Here is a 25,736-nt window from a genome sequence, read left to right as displayed (position 1 = left end):
GTTTGTTTGGAAAAGAGAGATTTTTTTTTTTGCGCCGCAAGTTTCTTTGGCCAGTTTGCTGTTTGGGCTGGCTGGGGGTTGGTTTTTGAGAACCTTGGGAAATTAAGCATCGTGTTGTACAACGGTTTATATACAATTAAAAAAAAATTGCTTAAGAATACAAGAAAAGAAGTCGTTTGATTTTGGCCTGTTTTTCCTCCGCTTCAGCGGGCGTTTTTTGGTTACCCAAACTTTTGCCTGAAAAGAAAGAACATAACCTAAAAACTGAAAAAGCAAAAAGCAGCCGAGGGGAAACAGGCTTTCATTGGATGTGCTTTGAGTTCAAATTCAGATTGAGAGGTTGGGGGTTTTGGGGCCATAATTGGGTTTTTTGTTTTTGTGTTTTTCCTGCCCAGACATTCTCCCAACCAAAGCCTTCAATAAAAAAAAAAAAAAGGCAAAATCGCGAAAAAAAAAACAAAACTTAAAAAAAAATTCCCTTGGGGAAAAGAGCTAAAAAAAAAAAAAGAAAAAAAACGCAAAGAGCATTTCGTATTTAAATCTAAAAAAAAAAAGCCAAAAAAAAATCAAATCATGTGGATTTCGTTTTAAAACAAAAAAATAAAAAGTTGACTTGGTGTGTCGTAAATTAACAAAAACCGACATTGAGATGGTTAAAAAATCAATTAAGTTTAAAAAGAACTTCTTACTTTTTTTAAGTAAAAAAAACTCTAAGTTTTTTGAAAAACCTTTCCTGATCTGGATCAATAGTTATCAGTCACTGGTCGCACTCAAATTCTTATGATTTATTTTTTTTAGATCAATTGTCTTGCCTGGGGTTTGGCACCTGTGGGTCTCGGGAGGAGGAGCTAAAGTTCATCTATGGCCTGGGGTCATGGCTCGGCTGCATGTTATAGGCATTTACTGTGGCACCAAATTAAAAGTTGACTGGGACTTGCCTGAGAAAGCATTTATTGCTATTTAAGATATGGGATAGACCAACGCGTTATTATAGGGATTACTTTTATTTCGGTGGATTTGCAAGTAGAGTAGTATATCCAGGCAAACTGTTTATACAGCCAACATTAGGTAGCATTCAGTGAAGCGCTGTGTTGGTACATATGAGTATATTGACAAAAAAGTTTATTTTTTAATTGTTATTATTTCAAATCTTATTAAATATTCTATTTGTATTCCATATTTTTCCTTTTTTGAGCATGCTGTGTAGCTTTTAATTTTATTTTTTATATTGGAACTTATAAAAAAAATAGAAAGAATATGGTTTATCTTACTCCTGACAAGGCTGAGCAGTAATGATCTCACCAGATGTCTAAATGTAAACACTGTTTTGTACAAAATATCAAAGCAGGGCTGATACATGTAAGTGTTTGGTAATGAATGCACGTTATGCACTCAACAAACGGGAGCCCGCATGCAGACCAATGACTTTTAAGTAATGGATTATACTACGAGCCAGACTGGCTGTGGAAATCAAACCAAACAACAGAGAGAAGCGTGCTGCATTGAAGAGCCGGGGGAGCCTGAGCTCACATCAAGTAGGAGACATGTTCTGCCAAAGTGTTCATCGCGTATTAATGAGGAAGGCCTTCACGTGGGAAATGGCTGCTCGAATTTCGAAACATTCTATAACAGCTCTCTTACACTGAGTTGTAATCTGCTGCGTACACATCCTGCTCACTTCTCAAGTTGTACATCAAGGAAATCAGCATAGGGTTCTTCTTAGTGAAATGCACAATATTGAGTGCATTCCATCTAGACAATGTCAAGAGTAAATTGGCGCAAAAGTTTTTTTTTTAAATTAGCTTTTCAAACAAGATTCCTTCAGGCGCCCTCATCATGCTGTATGTTAAGCGTGGAAGCAAACCAGAAGCTGCGAACTGCCATGCTGGGTGGTGACTGGGAGATTTGCTGAATTGGGTTGATTACTACCTGTCCGTTATTCCAGCAAATATTTACTTCGTTTGTATTTTTTTAGTAAACTTCTCCTGAAACAGACAAAACAACATAGTAGCTGTAGTTGCTACTGGACAATGTTTTGCACATTGTGGAAGTAAGGTTTGGAGGTTCCAGCTTGCCCCAACATGAAAGATATTGAGGGAGAAAAGCAGATAAAACAAGACAGCAGAGCTCGTATTGTTGGAGTCACTTTGGGGATAATGGAAGGAAAAATTTTGAATTCTGCGAGGGCCTCAGGCTGATAAATGTGTGTGCAGACTGCGCTTTTAGTGTGGTGTGTGTGTTGTGTGTGTGGTGTGGTGTGTGTGCTGTGTGTGTGTGTGTGTGTGGTGTGTGTGTGTGTGTGTATACCAGTGCAGCAGCGAGGTAGCCCATGCCGTTGTGTGTGAGCTGGTTGTTCCATAGCACCAAAGTGACGAGGCCTTTCCTCTGCTCTTTTAGTCCTTCACACACGTAGGCCAGACCTGTGATGACAGAGTTAGTGTATCAGTATTTAAAGAGGTACTCCGCCCTAAAACTGTATTCTTTGAGCTATAAACTGAAGTATATGAACTATACTGTGATGGAAAAAAAAAAAAACACATCAATGTTAGTCTTATAAAATTGACATTATTACTGAATTTGTAAAAATCTGCATTTTGTTTTAAATCACCCTTTTACATGTTAAGACAAACAACTATTAACTCCATCTAATCAGAGGAGGGCAGCCCAACTCCCCCAGCCTCCACTTGAGTGGGAGTCTGTGAAACCGCTGCGCTCCTTTTCCAATGTATACTGATCGAGACGCATCATTCACAGGAGTTTATACTAACTTTTGTTAAGCCTCTACTTGTGTTTTTCTATTTTGGTTATTTAATTAAAATCCCTTTATTGTAGCTAAAACTTCTGGCGGCCCCTGTGGGTAAAAGAGGCAGTGTTTCCATCTCCTTGTCTCATTGATTTCAAGGGGAATCAGACCTGGTTTCAGGCATTAAGAATAACTATTTAGAAACAGCCAATCTTCTCGTTGATGTTCTGATGTGTTTATAAAGACCATATAGAGGCATAGTATTAAACTGAGACTGTTTCATAACCAGTTAAAAACTTCTTGTAGTAGGTTAAATATGATGTAAAATATCATCAATGCAGTTATAATAATCTTTCTTTTTCTTTTGTATTTTTTAAATTCACTTACTGTTAATGAAAAGCATTTTCTAAGCTGTTCTAGTAGCAGGAGAACAAACATATTTGGAATGAATGGGGACATAAAATTCAGTTTAAGCTGTCCTCGAATTTCTCCTTGAAAACCACTAATAAACAAAATCGAAGAGCCTTAGCTAGTTTTAAGAGCACAATGACGATTTCACATGTGTATTTGCATCTGGAAACCAACTTTTAAATCTGAATTCATCTTACAAAGCTGGAATGAGTTCAGTTTTGTTTTTGTTTTTATTGATCAAATATAGATAAATACTGTGTAGTGGTGGAAAGCAAAACAAAAAACAAATTTTTACAGTAACACTTGGACGTTATTCTCATTAGTCAGTACGTTACGCAGACCTCCACATGGGGATATCTGAGAGTGTTTGGCCACATAATGCTGTAAATTTAATACCTTTACTAACTCATTTGTTTCCCAGCCTGAGCAGGGAATTTAAATTAAAATAAATTATCAAACATAATTTAAAAGGGAAGATCAACACAAACCTCCCAGGTGTTCAACTGATTCACGATTTTCATTCTCATCAAACCACTCAAAGACTCCTCGTGTCCTGTATGAAAGCAACTGCATTTCTCATATTTCACCAACTCATTCAACCAAGTTTTTCTTTTATTTTCTCAGTCATCATGGTCGGAAAAAAGTTTACCCACAAGGATAAAAAAACCCTCTCATCTTATCTTGAGTTTGTGTAAAAGGTATTGAGGCTCACACACAAAGAAACCTCTTTCATAGATCAAGTTTCACCTTGAGAAAACATACAAGACTATAAAACTGCTGCTGTGCTACTGTATGTGTTAGTGCTCTATCACTGCTGTGTACCAGAGTCTAGGATGTGGTTGTTACGCAGGTCCAGGATCTGAATGTTGTAGTTGAACTTGAGCAAGTTGCCAAGCTGGGCTGAGTCTTGCAGGCCATTGAGCTTGTTGTCTGCCAGGTACAACTCCCGCAGGTTCATATTCATCTTCAGGGCCGTAGCTGTGCAGAAAAATATGTGATAAAGCAAGAAGAGGGAGATGTGAGTGAAAAAAGAAAACAATGTGAGGACTATACGACTAAATTCAGGGATTAGGATTCTCTGATACTGGAGGCGGGGCTGGAAAGAGAAACCCCTCCTCTTCCTCTTGCACACCCTCTTACCCAGTAACATGAGCGGTCTGCCAGTCAGGCCAGCGTTCTCCAGGTGGAGGACTGCCAGGCTGCCACTGATCCTGAGTGCTCGTGCTACAAAGGGAGCCGAGTGGTCCAGCAGGGGAGTGTTACGTGCATCGAGGTACTGCAGAGAGTTCGTCTGAGGGGAAAACACCAACAGGAATACAATTAATTAGATATGTTTGGATAAAAGTGCACACACCCAAATCAGAAATGTATAGTGAGTGAAATAATGTCCTAATTATTGTGACAAAAAACATCTTTGTGCACCAGGGACAATAAACATACATTATCTATCTGCAAGTTGGACACCTTCAACCCATATTCCTGAGCCGCTTTAGTAATCTGATGACAACTAAGAGTTTCATCCAACCCCATACATAAAACATTATCCTCAAATGAGCTGATGTGAATGACAAAGATGACGTGTATGCACATTGTTGCCCAGACAGAAGCACTTTTCATCCGCTTAATCCCTCAGGGATTCAAGGACACGCACTTGTCCAAAGCATCAGTGAGTTGAGGAATACTCGACTTTCCTGAAATGAGCTACTATAACTTTTTATTGACAAGCTACGACACAAACAATCAACAAACTGGACTGTATGTGGTGCTCATATATTTTTGTAAACATAAGTTATTGTATCATTAGTAACTGTGATTAAGATTATTTGTTGTTTTTCCCCTCTAGGGGGGAAAGTAATGAACCGGATCTTAGAAAACAAGTAAATAGGCCACAATATCAATAATAAAGGCTAGAAGTAATTTGTGGCTTGGCAAACAGATTAGTGTTGTTCATTGTGCCAGGACTGGCAGTGGACTTCAGCCAAGATATCCACAAACTCCACAATCTAGTAAACTCATATACAAATGACAATAATTGATTTTCAATAATTGTTCATTTACAACATTTGGTTTAGGATTTTTTAAAATTATGATCTGACATTTTTTCCTACAACTTAAACTATCATACAATAAAGATCAGTACAAATAAAAAGTAAGAAATTTGTTTTTGTAGAATGGTTTTATCATCTATATTCCTCTAAAACACAAACATGTCCTACAGATGCTTCGTTCAAAAAAAAAACAAACAAACAGAAAACTAACCAGCAGCTGTTTGTATCCATGTGTTTTCTCACATATATACTGCTGCAAAGGTGATATATTAATGTGTTTGCCTGACAACCCATTTGTATTCCTAACAGTAATAGGTGATGACTGACGTCAAAGTGCAGCGTAAAGGGCACAGGCAAGACTGGAAGAGCAAGCAAGGAAAGACCGAGCCTTATTCTGTAAGTGCTGACAGAAACCTGAAGCGCTGCACGACACAAGTTCAGCCAGAGATAAAAAAACAACGAAAAGATCGATCTTCTTCCCTGGGCACAAAGATACAATTACAGAAGTAGAGGAGAAGACTTGACTTTAAGTCAGTAGTATTTAAGACCAAACATCTTCTTCTTTGGCCAAACAAAGTGCATAACACGAAATATTGCAGTTAGTTTGGTCTTCAGGCCGAAGAGCTTTCTCGCTTAAGACGACAAACACACTCAGACCATGGATCACAGCCACTTTATTTTACAAATTATTACTTTTATTGTCCTTCACTGCCATCATAAAATAGGAAATAAACAGGAAATAGGAATATTGAAAACAAACGTGTTAAATCAAACTTAGAATTACATTTTTGATTGTATTTGTAGTATAATTATTTTAGGAATTATGCATGACTGATCTGTTTTTGCTGTATTTTAGGTGTATTTATGTGGATATTTTATAGTTTAGTCTGCAGTGATTTTATGTTCAACATTTTATGTCTGTCTTTTAACATCTTGTGATCATTTTGGAGGACCACTGTAGAGGGAGGATGATCTCTCACCTTTCTCATCATATGAGCTGCGGCCTGCCATCCCCGCGTGCCAATGTGCTTGTTGAAGGAGATGTTGAGATGTGTGGCTGACTCGTAATACTCGATCATGTCAAACAGAGCTGAAGCACCCTGAGAAGCACAGAGGGAGAGAAAGGAGCCAAAGAGAACAAGAGAAAGATATAAACCATTATAGTATTTCGGATTAAAATCCAACAGTTTAAAACCAATCTCGCAGTTGGTCACAGTGTCGAACCCTGAAAGAAATGTCACAAGATACAGCCTGAAGCAGCTGCAGTTGCCACGGTAACAGTCCCTCGGGATAAGTGAGACCTGCTGAGGTGTTTCCATGAGGGCCTCAGGCGGGGGTGAAGAGACACCCGTCAGGGCCACTGTCTACAGTTGCAAATGGGACGTCAGTGAACAGGTAAAAATGAACAGTGTAACGGCTTCTGTCTTCTGGATACTTGAATCAAACTGTAACTGGTGATTATTTCTATTTTAATTAATCTGCAATTACCTTTTAGATTAATCAAAAAAAAAAAAAAAAAATCAGAAATGCAAAGCCATTTGTTTTCTAGAGGTAACATAATTAATTAACTTGGGGTGAGTTTGGCATGTAGTGTACAGTGCATTGAGTGGTCGAAAGATTAGAAAGGCGCTATATAAGTACAGTCCGTGGATTCAGTGGATTAAGAGTCATAGGGTATCACACACTCTGTTGAATAAGGAGCAGACGCAGGACTGAAGTGAAATGTCAGGTGATGCAGCAACAGACCAAAGTGCCCTCGTGATCAGAGTGTTTTAATCTCATTTTGGTTTTGGTGGTGCTGTGTGGGTGCATCTCTTTCATCCACCACTGATATACTGACTATAAAAAAGGTGTTGATGACACTACAGCGGAGGTGGATGCTTGGTTGTTTTGCTTTTCGGCATATTTTCATTTGCTATCATTACGTAACGAGTTATTACCGTATTTTAACAGAGGAATTACCAACCGGATCGCTGTGCGTGGATTCTGTTTCCCTCCCACAGAAATCAACAACCAGTGATGCATTTTTGCTCCTGTGCAGCCAATTGTAGGATCAGATTAAGAAATGGGAGTATGAGCATATGAGTTTATGCTCTACTGAGGCTGATGAGAAGTAACAAAAACAGACAGACTGTTGCATAGTGTCTCATAACCTTTTCCCCTTTGTGTGTGTGTGTGTGTGTCTGTGTGTGTATACTGGGAGACATTACTGAGTATACACAAGAGTGTTTATCTACAGGGTGGGGGAAGATGAGTCACATCCAGTCCAATAAAAGCGAGCTTGTGTTAGTGCTCCCCATGTCCGCACCTCCCCATGCTCCTTAAAACATAAAACAAGAATAATTTTTTCTGCTTTCATCTTCCCAAATCATTCCCAACAAGACTGCAGATATGAAGCTCTGCCAAATGTAGTCATCTGCTCTCTGTTTCTCACGCACACTTCAAAGATTAACCCATCTTCTCATTTCCCCTTTCAATTCTTTTTCAATCCCACCTTCCTCTCTTCTCTAGCAACACTTCCTCAATATTTTCCCCTTTCAGCTTCTCAATTCATCGGAGCCCAAGGCGAGACACAATTCTGCTCTTCAGTGACTCAATCACTGACTCATTCAGCTACTTCATTCACATTTCCAGGGCAGTGTTACATGTTGGGTGAGAAAAGCGCGCACGTCACTCTGCATTTGTTTGGATTATGTGAGGCTCTGGTTTTATGTGTCTAAGCTGTTAAAAATCTCTTTAAAACATTATGTAAAATATTGTTCAAGAGTTCGACTGCTTTGCATTTTGCTTTGTGTATAAAAACAAAACAAAAAACCTTCATAACCTCACATCGTGTATCATGTCTGCTCTTTTAGAGAAGCTCAGTGTGAGAATCATGTGGGATTAAGGAGGCCTGTATATTTCCCTCATATTAATGGATATATTTATATATAATTGTCAGGTGACATAAAATTACACAATCAAACGTTCCTGTTGTTTTCCGTTTTAACCTAGATGTGGTGTTGTATTTGTCAATGCCATGTCGTAGGGCTGGTCGTATATCTACTGGGCAGAATGAGAAAACGGCGTCTATGTCGGGGCTAGTACAGATAAAAACTTTCTGCCCTCATCACCATATTATATCTGAGCTATATTTCAATACGGTATCTTAAGTGAAGCTGGTGGGCTTGCCGCAGGTCAAGGAAAGAAATGCCATGAACGCCAATTGTTTCTAAATCCCTTTGTGAAGTAAGACCCATTGGCTACTACTTGTAGCTTCTGCTTGGCTTGCTTTAGCTAGCAGGAAGAGTTAGGTTACATTTCAACTTGTTGTCAGATTGTTTTTGATTAGGAATGTGGTCACGAAGGACCGACTGGATAAACTGACCACCTCCACGTGTGATCTGCTGATCAGACCATGTTGTTATCGTAATGCATACTGCATGCATTCACACCTGACATTAACATGTGATTTTCCTTATTCAGATGCATTTTCCAGATAGAGATAGCATTTTAATGCTAGGTGTAAATGAGGTATAACTTTTTGATCAGTTATACTTTGATTAGATTATAATAAACTTGTGGGAAAAACAATAAACAAAAGATAAAAACACAAGATGATAACACACCCTCAACACAAAAACATCTGGGACCACTTATTCAATCCCTCACGCTATACAATAATGACCACTGAGACGTTGGTATTGCCTGCTACTAAATCATTAGGGATGCATAGATAACGATATCAGTGTTGTGCTGTGCTCATAGACTCTTATTTGTTATCATAAAACGCACCCGATACCACTTTACATCAGCGTAACGTTACCTCTCATTAGTTGAGCAGGTAGGCAGAGGAGAAACAATGTAGTTACAGTTTGGAGATATTTTAACATTTAATTTGTTACAGTCAGAAAGTGAGGAACATCTGATAAAAATAAAGTTTTTAAAGTTGTTTGACCTGTAATGTTATTATTAAGTACTCATATTATTATTTGGTATAAGCAAGTACCCACAATTCTGATCTCTGTGCCTCCGTAAATCATATAATCAAATTTGGATGTTGCTCATTATGGCTCAGACATTTGTAAAACATTTGTTTCATTAGATCTCAAGATGGAGTTTCTGTGGGTTCAAAGCCATTTCAAAAGCCCCTTTCACATGCTTCTATGGCAAAGGTACATCCATGTTTACTTGCAAGCGACCTTCTTTTTCCTAGTCTTTATTGATGAGTCGCTACACATTTTTTTGGCCGTTAACGCCACCGACTGTCGATCACTGGAACAGTAAAAAACGACTGGCAGTGTGTATCCTGTCATCACCTGAGTGCAGGTGCGTGGCTGTCCTTGCGTGCATCCACATGATACAAATGGGGACCAACTCTGAAACACATTGCTTCATAGTGCTACTAATGGTCAAAAACTCCCCAGGGTGCCTTTAATTCATACTCAGTTTAATTGAATCTGTGGTTAAAGGGTGAACTACTGACATGGCTTTGCCAGACAGAAATAAAATAATGAGGAGTAATTAAAGTGACCCTTCCTACCCTACAGAAACATATGCTGTGTGACTCTGGCTAAAAGCAGCTCTTGTGTCTGTGTGTGACACACAGTACTGTACAGTATATTTGGAGCACTGTGGGACAGGAAGTGGCCAGGGCCTGTGTCCCCTCTGCTCCACACTGCAGCACTGTCTCTATCTGTGCGTGTCTACAACCCAAACGTCCCTAATGGTGTTTATACAAGTGGACATCTGGAGTAATCAGAAAACCCATGACAAACAGTCCACATCCTGCCAGTGCAGTAAGAGTGAAAGGGAGGATCACAGTGTCATTGAAGGCAGAAACCAACAGTGAAAGAGGGTGAGAGAGAGAGACAGTCATGCATTAAGGAGGAGGGATGGAAGTATTCTAGACGACATGAGAGAAATGAAGGATGGGAATGAGACAGACAGATCTTAAAAAGGCATGATCTTCTTACATCTTCATCCAGGTTGGTCTGCTCCAGGTCTATCACTTTAAACTGGACCCTCTTCAAAATCTCTTCCAGAGACTCACATGATTTGTAGTCCAGCTTCTCACCTGAAGACGTACACACGCGTCTGGTCAATTAATCATTCTTCATGCATTATATGTATGAAAAAAAGTTGATAAAATCTGTAAAATGAATTTCCCAACATGAAAAAGTCTTGGTATCTGTTGATTCCCACATGTTACATTTATAGTGTTCACTATGACTTGTCAGGCTGTTGTTTTAGTGCTTACCTTTTAGATCTAAGCATTCGTTTCGCTGTGTCAGGTCTTTCAGTTCCTACCGAGACAAAAAGAAGCAGTGTCAGAAAGAGCTGAGTCTGTGTATCACCACATGGAAGGAAACTTTGCTTTTCACATGTTGCAACATTCACATCACACAGGAGGCAATTCAATAAATTAATACTTGAGATAAAACAGGGATGTTGTGTAAAGTGAGAACAAAAAATATTTGCAGGACACGTTTGCTCAACTTAACTCTGGTGTATTCCTGCTATATATATATATGTTTGTGTGTCACTCTGCTTTTGAGTTCTTGTAGCAGTGATATTTAACCTCTTGCCCTGGTAAAACACCCAACCAGGCACTCAAACACAAAAACATGGAGTGCTGCCCTCAAAACTATGTACCAGCAAATCCCTCTCTCTCGTTGACTGCCCAGCCCATTCACCATGAACTCCATAACCTCTGCCCTCGTGCCACGCTGCCATCACTGTGTATGTATGTTTGAACATAGTGATGATGGTTCAGCTGTACTGTGGGTTCATGGTTTCCTGCATGACTCAACAGCTCCCTAAAACATGATGATATTATGTGACAAATGCCACATGTAAAAAACTGTATTGTCATAATACAAACAGCAGGAAACACTATGACACTAAACAATTCACTGCAGTAGTTATAAAGTTAATTCAGCTGTAAAACTGACTGAACTGTTCACTTTCGGTAGCTTAATATGATCATTTCAACAGTCATTTCTCAGTACGTTTTGGAAAATATGGTTTAATCCAAAAATCCTGGATGTTTTTCAGCATGCAGATGGTGTTGACCATGTAAACACACACATTTTGGGCAATTTAACACCAAGACAATCTTCACCTATAATTAACATGGGCACCTGTCAGTGGGAATGGCTTTATCAGTGTAAATACCTCTCTGACATAGCTGCCAGAAACCAAAATAGAGCCTGACGCACAGTGTGCCTCTGCACGAGTGGTGGTAAGGCTGTGTGTGCTGTGGGTGGACTACATCGAGCTACTGAGTCGCTTTTCTGATCTTGTTCATTAAATTCTGTGGTGACTACTGTTGTACTGTGCTTCTGTTAAATACTGTTATTATGTGCATTGCTTTCATTAGTGTGTTTTACTAGACCAATGTGTGTTTTAGTCAAATTACTTTCTGCAAAATATTCTATAAGCTTTAAGTAAAAAAATTAAAGAAAGACATTTTAGTGTCATATAGAAAAGAACAGGAGGAAACCTTCCAGTGGCCTTTGTTAATAGACTTTATAGCTAAGTCCAAATTCATCAGCTAGAAGATCTACCAAAATGCATCGTCCATAAAAACGGATCCTTCAGAGGACCTGACTGCCAGGATAAAACCTGCACCAAAATGCAGCATTTGGGGGGTCTTTTCCAATTGTTAAAGAAATTGTTTTAAATGCGCTTATTTGCTTTCTTGTTAGTTAGATGAGAATATTGATACCACGCTCATGTCTGCTCATTGGATATGATCATATAGTACAGCAGTGAGTTGGCTTAGTTTTGCACTACGACTAAAAGTTTTTGCCAGAAAGTGAATAAACTAATTTGCCAAAATGAACTTTTTTAAGTACAAAACACTGAAAGTAGAAATGAATTTGCAGAAAGAAAAAAGAAAATAAAAAGGTCAGTACGATGGTGTATCCTGACACATGCTGGTGTGGGCTTGCACTGAATATGTGCAGGTGTTTTGACTGCATTTTATTATTATTAGTTATTAACAACATATTGAGGTTGCCAATAAGAACAAACCCTGGAGGTTATGTCTGGCTTCCATTATTCAGACCTTCCAGTGGCTGTAAGATAGTGACTAATAAATATATCACCACGTGACACATCCTGATACAGTGGATTATGTGATCCATTTTTTAGCCACATTTGGAGATGGCTTTTAAATGCTTTCAGTCTGTTGATAAATGTGGTCTAGAAGATGAATGGGAAGCAACCTAAATTGACCCTGAATTGCATCACTTATGAAAATAATATGTCTGATGTCTGTGCTTAAATTGTATTATATAAGTAGACATATGTATTATATACTGCCAAGTCTTAAAGTGTTGATGTACATGTGGCGTGAAAAGCTAAAGATTGTATCTGTACACAGATTTATAGTATCCTCCCTTATTCCAGACACATGAACCAGTCTAAAGATAGCATGTTTCTACATATTCTGAGAAATCAAGTGTGCACCCTGTCTGAGTGCGAAACATTGCATAATAGGGAACCACTTGTCCCTGAGGGAATTGCAGTAGCAGAAATGTGACACAAGGCTACCAAGTGTCCAGGTCTCAAGACACTGGTGGGAGTTGCTGTAGAGCAAGCATTCAACATGCAGCTGCTAAATAGTGACCCTGAGAAACACACGGACACACAAACAACTGGCCAGAAATGTACATAACCTGTAGGGCCCCTGGCAAGCTGCCACGTGTAAAGTGCAGTTGGACTTAATAAAGAAAGCATTTAGAGTGAAAGAGGAAAAAAACAGCAAAAGTCTGAGCTCCTCTTGCAAACCCCCTTCTTACTGGTCAGCCATTTGGTCGGACTGGCTTGTTTATGTGGCTGGTTACTGCAAGGATGACTAAGCAGAAATGAGAGGGGGCGGTTGTGGACCAAGAGACTACAGAGGTAGGGAGGGATGGAGAGCTGCCAGACATCATAAATATGAGCAATCACAAGAAAGCAGAATATGAGAAGGAGAAGGGGGGGAGACGGTGGGACACCTCTGTGATGACCAGAAATCCCAGGTTAGTCAACTCCCAGTGGAAATGTACCAGCTGCAGCTTAGCACAGTGATGTGCATTTCCACAAGTAGCTGAGATGTTAGCGTCTTTCTCTCAGCTGACCGGGCGTGTGGGGATTTCTTTGCCGAGTCCCTCGAATCACAAATGCGTTTCCATCTGGGGCTCACTTTGCCTCAACATCATCACTCACACATGGAGACACATCTGCAGGTACAAACGTGTAAAGCTCCAGTGGCGAGGCCCAGTTAAGGGTTTTACGAGTGTGTGCTGCAGCGACTGTGCGGCAGAACAAACAGGAGAAAGTGCTAATGTGTCCGTGCTGCAAAGGCTAGCACTGCCAACTCCTCTGTCCTATCAGTCTCATTGGTTTGGTGACGGGACGTTCCCTCATAAATACAAGCAGAGCACCCATATGTTTGCATACACAAAGTCTCAGGGATATCACATCAACATAAAATTTCCAGTAATGGCTGGAAATGTATTTACCTAAAGAAAAGAGAGGTCCAGGTCACAAGCCATTATTTCTTTTGACACATTCACATTAAACATATTGCTTTTTCATGCAATATCATAGTGCCTGCAGTCACTTTAACCACAATTACATGGTCTGTTTTATTGTCTAGAGGGAGGACGAACACCACTCGTATCCCTCAGGACACAAAGAAACAAAATAAAAAAGCCGCTCCCATGAGAACTCTGCAAAAAAGTCCCCTTTACTCTGATATATCTGCTACACACGTACCATCTTCTAGTATCAGGTTTCCAGCATCATTAAGACTGGGTGTTAAGTGGAAAGTAGTTGATTGAGGCGAAGTTTAAAGAGCCTTTTTGTTGTTCTTCTGCTCTGTTACAAAAAACACATCTCACATTCAGTAGAAACGACTCCCACATAAGTTAACATTTGAGCAGTTTCAATACAGATCAACCGTGTGCACCAATTCACATACAAAAGGCACGAGGTTAGCAGAAATATAAAAACAGCCCTGAGGCTTCCCACACTGGATTTGAAGAACTGCCTATGCAGAGGGATTATGGGACACATGACTGTACTGGCTAACCCACAAGAGACGGTAGAAAAAAAAAGAAAAGACATGAAACACTCGTCTGCCTGTTGGGAGTAACAACCACCCTTGTTGAAGGAAGAAAAAAAGCCCACCTCTATTGGATACTATCATAGCACTTGTCCAGAGTCATGCCATGGTGCACGATGCCGTGCCCTCAAACCACACTGACGGGCGTTTTAAGTGTTTTCATCACCAGGAGAAAAGGTTTCGGATGTAATTTTTGGAAGTAAATTTTGTTTAACCTCACGAACAGGAACCTTCACAATTACAAAGAACTTTTGGGTGGAGCTACCGGGACTTCCTAACTGTTCCCAGTCAGCTTGTCCAGCTCCTGGCTTCCACAACTGGACTAGTTTCTGTTATTATACATGTTGTATAGCCTCGTGATATATGTAGCTATTTTTACCCTAGGTGCATTTTAACTTGCACGGTGCTTTTGCTATGGCCGCGGTCAACGCCTGACCATACCATACTTAGTGTTTTGCATGTATGTAAAGTAGAGTGGATGGTCCCCTGTGTGCCGAGATGCCGCCCATTGTACTTCCTGGTTGCCATCCTGATGACCATGAATGGAGGCACGCCAAGTCCAATGTCCTGAACAACAACTTTGTGCCACTGTGTCTCTTTTTTCATTAATTCAAGTGTTCATTCCCTGTAAAGATTTGACTTTGTATTGTGAAGATTGATTACGTTTAACTACTTGTGGACTGGGCCGAGTTTAGTTTTCATTAAATATACACACACATATACTCATACAGGGGTGTTTTGGATTTGAGAGGTGAGAGCAGAGCAGGTTAGATAGTTGATAGTTGTTTGGAGAAAGGTAGATACACCTTTTTAAAACGTTTTTTTTAAAGTTAGAAAGTCCTGTTTTAGTTATATTTATTTTGTTGATTCGAGCCCCCTTGAAGTTTGCTTAATTTTTTTGTTATCTGTAAACCTAAGTTGCTTACGACCAATCCATGGTAAATAACTATGTTTGACCAAAAAATCCATCTGGTTTAAGTTGCTTCCCTTTCCCCTAGAGAGCTCTTAAAATGATTCCTGCATTGAAGGGCAACAAGGGTCACTCCTCTGTATCTCACAGGCATGTTTCGCAGTAGATTCATAAAACTCTATCAAATAATCGACAATTATCGATTAATTTGCAGATTATTTTCTCTTTTAATCGATTAGTCTTCTAAAGCCATTTGAGGAGCTACAACCAGTGACTTTTCTTTTTGCCATTTTTGATAAACCCATTAACATAATTGTCCCTATTAAACATTTATCATTAATGAAGGATTAATGGAGTTAATTAATTAAGGGAATTTAATGCACGCTGTTTTACCGGACGTCGCACATCCTTACAAACCGCAGGTTCAACCTTTTAATTTTTTCATAAAACAAAATTTGCTTTTGTCTCTTTGGGTGGGAAGCCGGTGAGGGATCATGTTCTTGTGACTACACTGGTGGTTTGCTGGGGTATCTGAAGGCGACCTGTGGGGTTATTTCTATGTACATTTGAGCATATTATGCTCTCTTGATGAAGTTTTTGCCATCAAAAAGCAGCAGTTGGCAGCAGTGTTTGCAGTGACAAGTACAGTACAGTCCAGGGGGATTGAACACACCAATTGTCAAAAAAGGGGTAAAAAGCAGAAGCTCAGCTGGCTAGGGCTGTGATGGCTTTCCACTCTGCCAAGGGATTTAAGAAGGGATTATGACGTTGCACTAGAGGTGGCAAATAACAAAATTAGAAGTAGAAAAAAGCCTCTCTCATTCATCATCTTTTCTCTGACGTTGTTTACAGCATTTCAGTTCGAGTTATGAAACACCTGAAACTTTGCAAGAAAGAAAAAATCTGAAGAGACTACAGTTGCCAGTTTATCAGGTACACCTAGCTAAAACTAAAACAGTAATACAACAATCCTGCAATAAATTCCTACCCTCATGAAGGTTAAAGAGTTCACTTTTTGTTGAAACAGTTTTAGAGAGGTGTTGATTCAGCTGTTCGGTTATATTAGAGGCTGCAGTTTGTGTTGCTGTTGAACTACACTGTGTTATACTGACATGTGTTTCTATTATTTTGTCCACACAATTTATTTGAATGACAGTAGGCAAAGGTTAGTCTAGGTGTGCCTAATAAACTGGCCACTGGGTGTAAGTTGTCAGTATTACAACAGTGTGTGAGTGTCTGTTGAACCTCACCTGTATCTGTTTGAGCACTTTGGGTATGGGTTTACAGTTGAGTTTCTGACAGGCCTGTTTGTAGGAAGAGAGGATCTCATCCACCGTCACATTCTGAGCTACAAAAAAAGAAAATTAAAAAAGGTTAGGAATGCTTTGTGTTTGAGCATTTCTGTCACTCTCAAGGAGGTAAACACACACGCACAAACACACACACACACAAGAATCAGACTGAGTGAAAAAATGACACCAAGTATATTTCGAACATGTTCTTTTATCACATCCTTTAATATTGTATGATACCTGTAGATAGATAGATAGATTTCTACATAATAAACCTGGACAGTGAACACTCGCACAAAAGCAAGTAATCCCATTTAACTATGTGCGCCAGTTGAAGTGTATGACTTAAGATTTAAATGCCGAAGTTCAAATGCACAACAGTTGCAAAATGATCCTGAAAATACATGTAGAATGTTTTTAATCCACACATGGCTTATTGGCACGTTATCATATCATTAGGTTAACTGATGCCCATTTATTTTGTAGGCTCTGCAGTTCACTCGAAGGTCATTTGCTCTGAGGTGCCTGTGCGAGCAGTGCAACAGATTTAAATAGCAATTTTCTGACAGCCATCATTCACAAAGCAAACAAACAAAGCATCTGAAAAGGATATCTCTACACGACTCTTGCAATGATCAACATGATGATGTCAAGGACTCTTTTAATGTGCCCTGTTTGTGTATCTGCCTTGAGGAGCACTCTCTTTACAGAGAGGATCAGAAATTGTAACCCCTTTAAGGGCTCCCCTACTTAAGTTAGCAAAAAGAAGGTATTGTTCTTGGTGTGTGTGTGGGTCAGTCGCTGCTGCCTTCCCAGACTGTTGCGGGGGCTAACTCCAGTCAGATGACTGGGCAACATTCAAACTCACTGTTCTGGCTGAGGGACTCTGCTGAGAGATGAAGTGAAGCACACGGGCAAAAAAAGACAAAAAAGGAGGAAAACAATTGTGCATGTGTGCAGGAATCAAGAAATATCAGAATAAAAAATGAGATTAACACAAATGGGATGATGTTGTAGCAGTACTTGATTGATTTTAGACTGTGTGTAGGTAGGAATTACAGACGGATAAATGCATTCACAGTAAGCAGTGTGCGCTGATACAGACAGAATCTGTGCTATGTTTCTACTGTACTGTAACACTTGAGGCTGGTGTGTGACTCAGACCTTTTGCTGCGGTCAGCATTGTCGCCAAGGTGAGAATATGTCTGCTTCACTTTTCAGCCGCCTCCATCTCCTCCTCCCCTTTGTCTCCCTCAGTGTCCCCCATCAGTTTAACTCACATACTCAAGTTCATCACCCATCCATATGTCTTAAGAAAAATAAAACCTTTGTCTTTCCACACAAATAGTTTCTGACCATGGCTGAAAATACTACAAGAGGCGATGCTGCGGTCTGAAGTAATGTGTGTGAGAGACTAAATGAAAGAGCAAGTCAGTGCCACTTGAATACAATGAGAATGGCCATAACACACTTGTTTTGAGACTCAGACCACACAGTTACTCAAACGGAAACCAGAGTCTTGCAGCAGGATCTGCTACATAATGAACGTACACGCACACACATAAAGACTCACTGGAACTGGTCAGATGAGGAAATTCTATTTAGGTTCAAGAATGAAAATAAAATATGGATAAAAATACTCTACATCAAATTTGTAAAAAAAAAAAAAAAAGTATGCATTTTGTATTATGTTTTGTTTGATTTCCTGACTGCAATGATCTACACCAGGAGGGCGTAATATGTTGGAGGTTCATTCGCCAGTAGAAATCACTGGTGCAGCAACAAGTATGAGAACCGTCAACTGGCTTCAAACCTGCCAACATGAGCACATGATGAAGCCAGTGGTTTTGCTACCGGGAACTGAAGCCTGGGCCTTTTGCGGTGGTGGATGGGAGCTTCACTCCTGTCCTCAAAACATTTCCTCACACTAATTAGTGCTGTACAATGAAACCAACAACCTTTTGCAGCTCAGCACTGCTGTTAAAAACAGAACTTGCACGAGGACGGTCTTTCATTACCTTCAAGTCTTCACTGCAGTCACACCAGTAGCCCATCTAAACCTACATACTGCTGCTGGGTTACAGGAGGAGACTGCATGCCAAGTACTAAGTCTACATAAGATTGGTTTGTTACATACATTACACTATGTGTTCTTAATACACATAAAAGGCCAGTTTATGTGTGGGCAATGGTGTATGATAACCTGATGGTGCTCTCTTTGTTTGACCATCTGGAAAGTCATCGCTGGAAACGGTTTTCAATAAATACTTGGCAGGTGATTAGATGAACCATCTGTCTATCACTGTCTACCATGAGCGTACTTCAACTAATCTATCTAATCTAATCTAATCTAACTAATCAGATCAGTTAACCATAAAAGGTAGTCAAACTCTTACTGAAGCCAGTTAGGAGAAAAGCCTAAACATCAAGGAAAGCCTCCGGTGCCGTTCTTTGCTCTTCTTTCATTAAAGAAATACTCTCCAGTTCTGAAATAACTGATGTTAACAGCATCTATGTTAACCTGTATGGGGGCCGCCGTTGTTGTTTAATGAACTGTGTCTTCTACACCTAGCACCCAACCCCATAGCTTCCAGTACTTACTCAAAGGATGCTGATTGGTCCGGTACTACTGTACCTGCCACAAACACAGATTCAAACCTGGCAAGATGGAGTCCCTCGTGATCTCCAGTCCAGCCGCCTCGCAAGGTTAAGTGTACGGATGGTTTTGTTCTTATCGTAACCCCTGTATCTTGACACATATATCGCCTGATTCTTACCAGTACACATTCCTAGTGCGTATGCATCAAGCATACATTTGCTCCCAGCCTGAACTGTTACTCTGGTTCTGTGATAATACACTGAATGTCTCATAAATTAAGACGAATTGACATTTTAGCTTTGTAATAAAATGCAGGCACATAATAAGTTTCCCTCTGGGTTTCTTCTAAAGAGGATATGTGACTTTTTCTTGGAGTTCTACATCTCCTTTTACTCTGCATCCTCAGTATGAAGCAGCCCTTTAATCAAAAAGGGATGTTAATAACTTGCTGTGGTGGTTTCAAATCATTCCCGCCATCTTCCAGGGATTCACTGGTAGAGAATCACTTGTAATTAAGTGGCAGTCAATTACTTTGAATTTACGTTTGGGCTTCATCTGCAAAAAAAAAAAATCTCTTCACACAGAACTGTGGATTCTACCTACAGACCACTGCTACCAGTGTGTGAGTCTTGTAAATTTGTACAGTACAGCGTGTGCGTTCCAGTGAACACTGTGTCCTTGGAAAGTGTTATTGTGCAGAGTCGCTGCGGAGCAAACATGTGTGTGTAAACACTTCCTGAGGGAAAGGTGGGGTTTGGGGGGTGGAGGGGGCGAGGGTCTCATGCTTACTACACAGTATTTTCACACACAGCTCATTAATTAGAGAATAAAAAAGAAAGGTGAGCGGGACGGAGACTTAAGGGAAAATAATCCATCACTACTGTACCGTAAAGCAACGAAAAGCAGTGTAAGGAAGCTTGGATTGAACGCCTCAGCAAAAAATAAAGTATGAGTATATGAAAGTAGGAAAAGAGAAAAAAGAGAAAACCAGTAACAGAGAGCTCAGGAGTCAAATGCTCTGTGTTTAACAGAATTCAGAGATGTGAGCTTTTAGCCCTGTAGGATCATTAAGAGCTGAGCTACAGCTGTTGTCTGTATTTCTGCTTGCTCTGTCTTTGTTTTATTGCACTCCCTCCAGTGCTGCTGGTACATGTATAGAGGGAGTGGCGAGGAGGAGGTACGCAGAAGGGGGAGAGAGGGAGGGGAAAACTACTGCTCCAAACAACATATTTGAAAACCAGGATTAGTCGAAGTGGAGAGGTGATGATATGCAGAAACAAGAAACATTTAGCTACGAAGATAAACCACTGATCATTGAATGACTGACAACCAGTTTAGGAGGGTCTGACTACGATGTCACACACCCAAACCTACACCCATGCCCAGAGAAATCAGCCCAGAGTTCAGCTGCAATTCCTCACACTTTTCACGCTCTACAACCTGTCAAATATTATTTCATAAATCCAAAATAGGCAGTCAGGCAAAAGATATTCTTTGTTGCACTGCACCATCCCTTCGATAGAAAAAACCTGCTCTTCGTGTTGTGCTGAGGAAAAGACGCCTAAAGGCGAGGGCAGACACTTTAAAAAAAAACACCCTGTATTGAGATTTCAGGCGAGAGATGAAAGGAGAGGACAGAAGAGAGCAAATATCTGCTTTGACTCAGTGAATCTGCTAAATGACACAAACAAGCAGCACGCCCCTTTTCTCCTTGTTATTGTTTTTGGCGAGCATCCACTGTGCAACAACACACACTAAATCACTTGCTGCTGCCATCGCTGTGCTTGTGAGCAAAATAAAATAAAAAAAGACACTGCTAACAACAGCACCTAGCTTGCTGACTCAGATCAACAGAAGTAAATTAAGCACTGTGGACAAGAGAAGGGTGATGAACGTTTGACCACTGTCATGCTGGTGATGATTTGGCCTTTAGCGGAGGAAACATTTTTGAACAATGTCTAAATAATACTACACTGAAATGATTCAAAATTGCTGTGTATGTGCAAACAAATAAATGAAACTGATCAATATCATACAACCACTCTTGCTTTCCCTCATTTCTAACCCTCACATACTTCCCCCTCATGATTTAGAAAGAGTTGAGCAATCACACCTAGGTGGTCCCATCATGACAAGGGATCTGGAAATCAACTCAGTATAATCTAGTTTGTTGGGGTATGACCCTCTTAACAGTCTAGTTTACTAAGTTCTGCAATAAACTGTGTCTGTTTCAACTCAACCTGAGCAAATTATGGCTCGGTTGCATCTGCATTACAGCACACAGCCAGTTGGATTGGTGTCTTGGGGCGAGGAAAAACTGCAGGCAACAAGGGAGGTATACCTGCCATGAATTATAAATCAATTACTTAAGCTGAACAACCGGCAGAACTGCAACAAGTACAGGCACATATGCTGGAGAGAGCTGTATTTACAGTATGTCAAAGCTTTCTAAAGAAAACACTTTTTTTTTACAGTTAGGCATTGAATTTGAGCAGATGTTCAGTTGGCTAAACCTGCTGCTGTCCTTCCACACCTTGACTGTGCTAAAGCTACAAAGTACGAGGTCGAGGTTTTCAGTGAAAAGTTACACGTCATTTTACTTCAACAGTGGCAAGCAGGTTTCAGAGCAGTGACTTCAAAATCTGCATATAGGGGGGTTTGAACTCCAGTAGTGCTAAAAAGAATTACTAATGATTGTATCCAACAATTTCACCACCAAACTGCTCTGAATTGTAGCCTGTACTTGGCATTACAAGTAATACATTTACGTGACAAATAATCCGGTCAGACTGGATCAGACTGTGGTAAATATCCATGCACTTGTAACAGATCACTTTGGGCTTTCCCATTGGTTTGTTTACCCTGTTTCAGGATCACGTTTCAAGGAGCTTGAGCAAATCCCAGTATGCACCGAGCAATGGGAAGGTTTTCCCTCTGGACAGGTCAATAGACTCTGAAAGTGTGGTCAAAACTGCTTTTTGGATGGTCGAACTGCTTCAGGAACGTCCTCCCCCCGCACCTTTCTGCTGTTGGATTCGGAGGGGCTGTACCTGACAAATTCACTAACTTTCCTAAACAAACACTTTGAAATATATACCCACTTCATGCTGTGATTGGTCAGCTGTGTGGAGGGGAAAATGTAAGCTTCTTTCAACTTCTTTCTCAAGCTCTCTTTCTTTCATGCTTTAAACAACATTTCTGTCACCTTTTGTGTTTACAAGCTTGGGCAAAATTAAGAAAGCTTTCCTGGACTGTCTGAAAACATGTGCTGCTATCCCTTTATTGAAATATTATCCCAAATCCCACCTCTTCCAGATCAGGTACAGACACTTCTGGCTTCTGACATGTTTTTTTTTAGCATGACCTGGCCCTTACTTTGCTACAATAACATGTTTTTGTACCAGCAATATAACTAAATATAACTTTTACTCATTTGTCTGTTACCTTTTTATATGTTCAAATTGACAAACTGATTTTCCATTTCATTTTAAATGCTGTATCAATACTTTTTTAAAAACCTGTTTATAGCCCTTTGTGTTTTAAGGACGTTGCCTTACCCTAGCACTGGTCAGGCTGAGCTGATCACATATAAACACACATTCAGATGGTAAGAAATACAATCAACAAGCCACCAGTAGTCCAGTAAATTCCTACAAAGCTGACCAACAAGCTTTATGGCCCCAAAAATACAATTCAGAGCCAGTCCTGACTTCTGGGGCCCTCCCACCTGATCCATGAACCATTTAAACTATTTGCCATTGCCACACTATCCCACTACAATCATCCTCCTTTAAACAGGTCTGCTCCATCTGTTGGCCAAAGATTAAGTAGACCAAAACAGAACATAATGGAGGTATAAACAAACAATATTCACTGACTAGAATATTTTCTATATGACTTTTAGCAAAGTGAATATGAACATTAACACAAGTAAGACATTTTAGAAAATATGAACATTTTAAAATAATGAAATATAACTGTGAGCTTTGGTTCTGCTGCCAGGTGATTAGTCCAGTCCTCTAATATTATACAATTTAATTTGACTGTACAATGTAAATATAAGCCTGTAGGCTATGACTGCAGCACAATTTTAAATAGAAATGACTATTTATACTATGGCTGGGCTGAATATTTGCATTAGTCCAGAGTTGTAACTAAAGCTTGTCTGAAAGACTATATAAACATGGTCTTGTTTCAAAATGATGTGCCATCACACCCATATATTATCTGGTTGCTGCTGGCAAGCACAGGTTTCATTTCGTGCACGCACACATATGAAAGCGTGACTGCAGTTATTTTTTCAAAGCTGCAGTTTATAAATACCGTTGCCCGTTAGTGTTTATCAGACCTAATAGTTGTATTTCACTCTCCCTTTTGTCAGATACAAAGTCACAGAACACAACACAAGACACAAACAGACCACGAGACGCACTGCCAATCTGTTAGCAAGACAGAAAACTAGAGAGATGCACTGCGAGCTGCACATTAACTTTCCATTAATGTTATATGCGGACATCAAACACAAGAGAACAATTTTACCCGATTGTTCTTCCTTTCATGGTGTTTTTTTTCCTCTTCTTGTGACCAGAAAGATAGTTCTGCTTCAACCTCTCATGGAAGTTGTAAACATTGACACCCACTTTGACACGAGGGGAGGCGGGGCCCTGGTGAGCAAAGGGCCGACTGGCTCTGCCTGAACTTCTACTAGACACAGGTGTCCACGTCATTTCTGTATTTCTGTTTCCCGAATTTGACTCATGAAAACATATTAATGAGACTTGACGAGTGTAAAACATAAAGTAATCAGCTGTGAACCAAATTCATTAAAGTTGTTTATTTTCAATTACTTTCAATAACGCTACCTAATTAAATCCTGCCAATTCCTCATATCGACTCATCAAACCAATGAAACGTGTTATTTATTATTAAACTTCAATTAACGCTGCCTAACAAGCCTCTCGCCATGTACGTATGACAACTCATCAAAAAGCATTATTAAATGGAACAGCTAAAAATACAAGACTTCTCTCCTTGTGGCTGCAAAACATCATAACATTGCAGTCAAAGCCTCTCTAACCACCCACAAAAGGTCAGAACAAATCGACCCACAGTGCCCACAGTGTGAGCGTGGGCTTTAGTACCAGACTCAGTTCGTGCTATTCTTACTGGGACGGAGTGGACTGAATGCTCGCTAAACTGTTATCATCACCACCAAAGGCTGAATATGAGATATGAATCAGAACTTTTCATTTCTTGCTCCATTGTAAGCTACCTTGTAAAATATTGCCTTGTTAAAGTAGCAAAAAAGTTGTGGCCATTTCTTAGTGTGTGTGTGTGTGTGTGTGGTGTGTGTGGTGTGTGTGGTGTGTGTGTGTGTGTGTAATGGTTTCTTTAAAAAACTAGAGGACTTCATTCACACCTGGCCAGGTTCTACAAAAAGCAGCATGACAATTGGATTGTTAGTTCTGGAAAGTTACAAAGAAATTGGGCAATAGTGACGACTCCCTCAACAGCTTTCAGACGGTTAGGAAAGGAACACGTCAGGGCCCTAACTATTTTCCTATGAAGTCCTTTGAAATGACTTGAAGTTGGAGCCAAACTTTTAGGGCCTGTAAAAACCTGTGATTCTTATCTTAAAAGGCGCCAAAAAAAACCAACTAGAACCTCACCTACTAAGAGCTGCTGCCATATAAACGTGTTGAATAAATGTAGACAACCATCATCACAAAATCATCCAGGGCCAGCTATTGCGCCATATTTGTACAACAAATAATTTCAGAAACGCTGCTTGCTGCACAGAATCAAGGACAAGTACAGACTAAGGTTATCAGAATTCTGAAGAAGGAATTCAAGAGAAATCTGACCCAATTTCAGAAAATGTCAGTGTGTTTATCCTCCTCGGCCTTGCCATCTTTGTACCTTCATCACTCACTCTTAGTCTTTGTCCAGCTGACAAGAAACAAAGTGCAAACACACAGTCTACAGAAACTGTGCTTTCTCCCTCACTCCAACAACAAGGAGGAAAAAAAGCAAAGACGTGTGTTTGTGTGTGTGCAGAAGATGTGACAATATTTGCAGAGACAACTGGGAGACTTGGCACAGTGGATTCCACCAAACATGTATAATGTCTCAAATTTCCTCTGTTTGACTAATCCGCACAGTCTGGTTTTACTAGTTAAGAATGATACAGCATATACTCTGGATGAGGAGAGCTTATGAAAAACTTTGGTAGTGACTGTAAATGTGGTAAGGACTGTACCGGCTTCAGTCAAGCTACTGCAGATAAACACCTGACCTGCTGTCTGCACACATCTGGAGCGGCATGGACAGCAGGGGTTTCAGCACAGAATAATGTTAAAGTTACATAACAACAAACTAAGAGAGAGGACTGTGGTTGGAAAAGGTAGTCAGCCTGTTGACTGACCTAGTTTATACTTGGACAAATTGTTATGTAGCAGCTAATGCTACCCTACAACAAGTGACGACCAATCCTCTGGAAGAATTAGCACACTGATAGGAGGGAGAGGTAAATTCTTAAACGATAGAAAGTGTGAGGTCTCTGGAAAGTGATAGTCACCTTGAATTCATCATTTGGACGCCATTTATCAAGTTAAAAACGTCTGTAATGAAAGGTAA

The 25,736-nt window shown here is 40.0% G+C and overlaps 1 protein-coding gene across 1 annotated transcript in view; it reads right to left on the bottom strand.

The window, feature by feature from the left end:
- ppp1r37 (protein phosphatase 1, regulatory subunit 37) overlaps nt 1–25,736 on the bottom strand; it is a 42,200-nt gene that overhangs the window by 7,046 nt on the left and 9,418 nt on the right. The window contains exons 2-8 of the mRNA XM_035679557.1: nt 16,460–16,557; nt 10,442–10,487; nt 10,158–10,258; nt 6,183–6,302; nt 4,295–4,445; nt 3,977–4,132; nt 2,308–2,420 (exon numbers count right to left, since the gene is read on the bottom strand). Coding sequence (XP_035535450.1) covers nt 2,308–2,420; nt 3,977–4,132; nt 4,295–4,445; nt 6,183–6,302; nt 10,158–10,258; nt 10,442–10,487; nt 16,460–16,557 — 785 coding nt within the window. The remainder of the gene's footprint in view (nt 1–2,307; nt 2,421–3,976; nt 4,133–4,294; nt 4,446–6,182; nt 6,303–10,157; nt 10,259–10,441; nt 10,488–16,459; nt 16,558–25,736) is intronic.

The sequence above is a fragment of the Morone saxatilis genome, unplaced genomic scaffold (genome assembly GCF_004916995.1).
Source record: "Morone saxatilis isolate NCDOM2014 unplaced genomic scaffold, NCSU_SB_2.0 Contig8, whole genome shotgun sequence".
NCBI lineage: Eukaryota > Metazoa > Chordata > Actinopteri > Moronidae > Morone > Morone saxatilis.
This window is presented reverse-complemented; position numbering and strand designations above follow the sequence as displayed.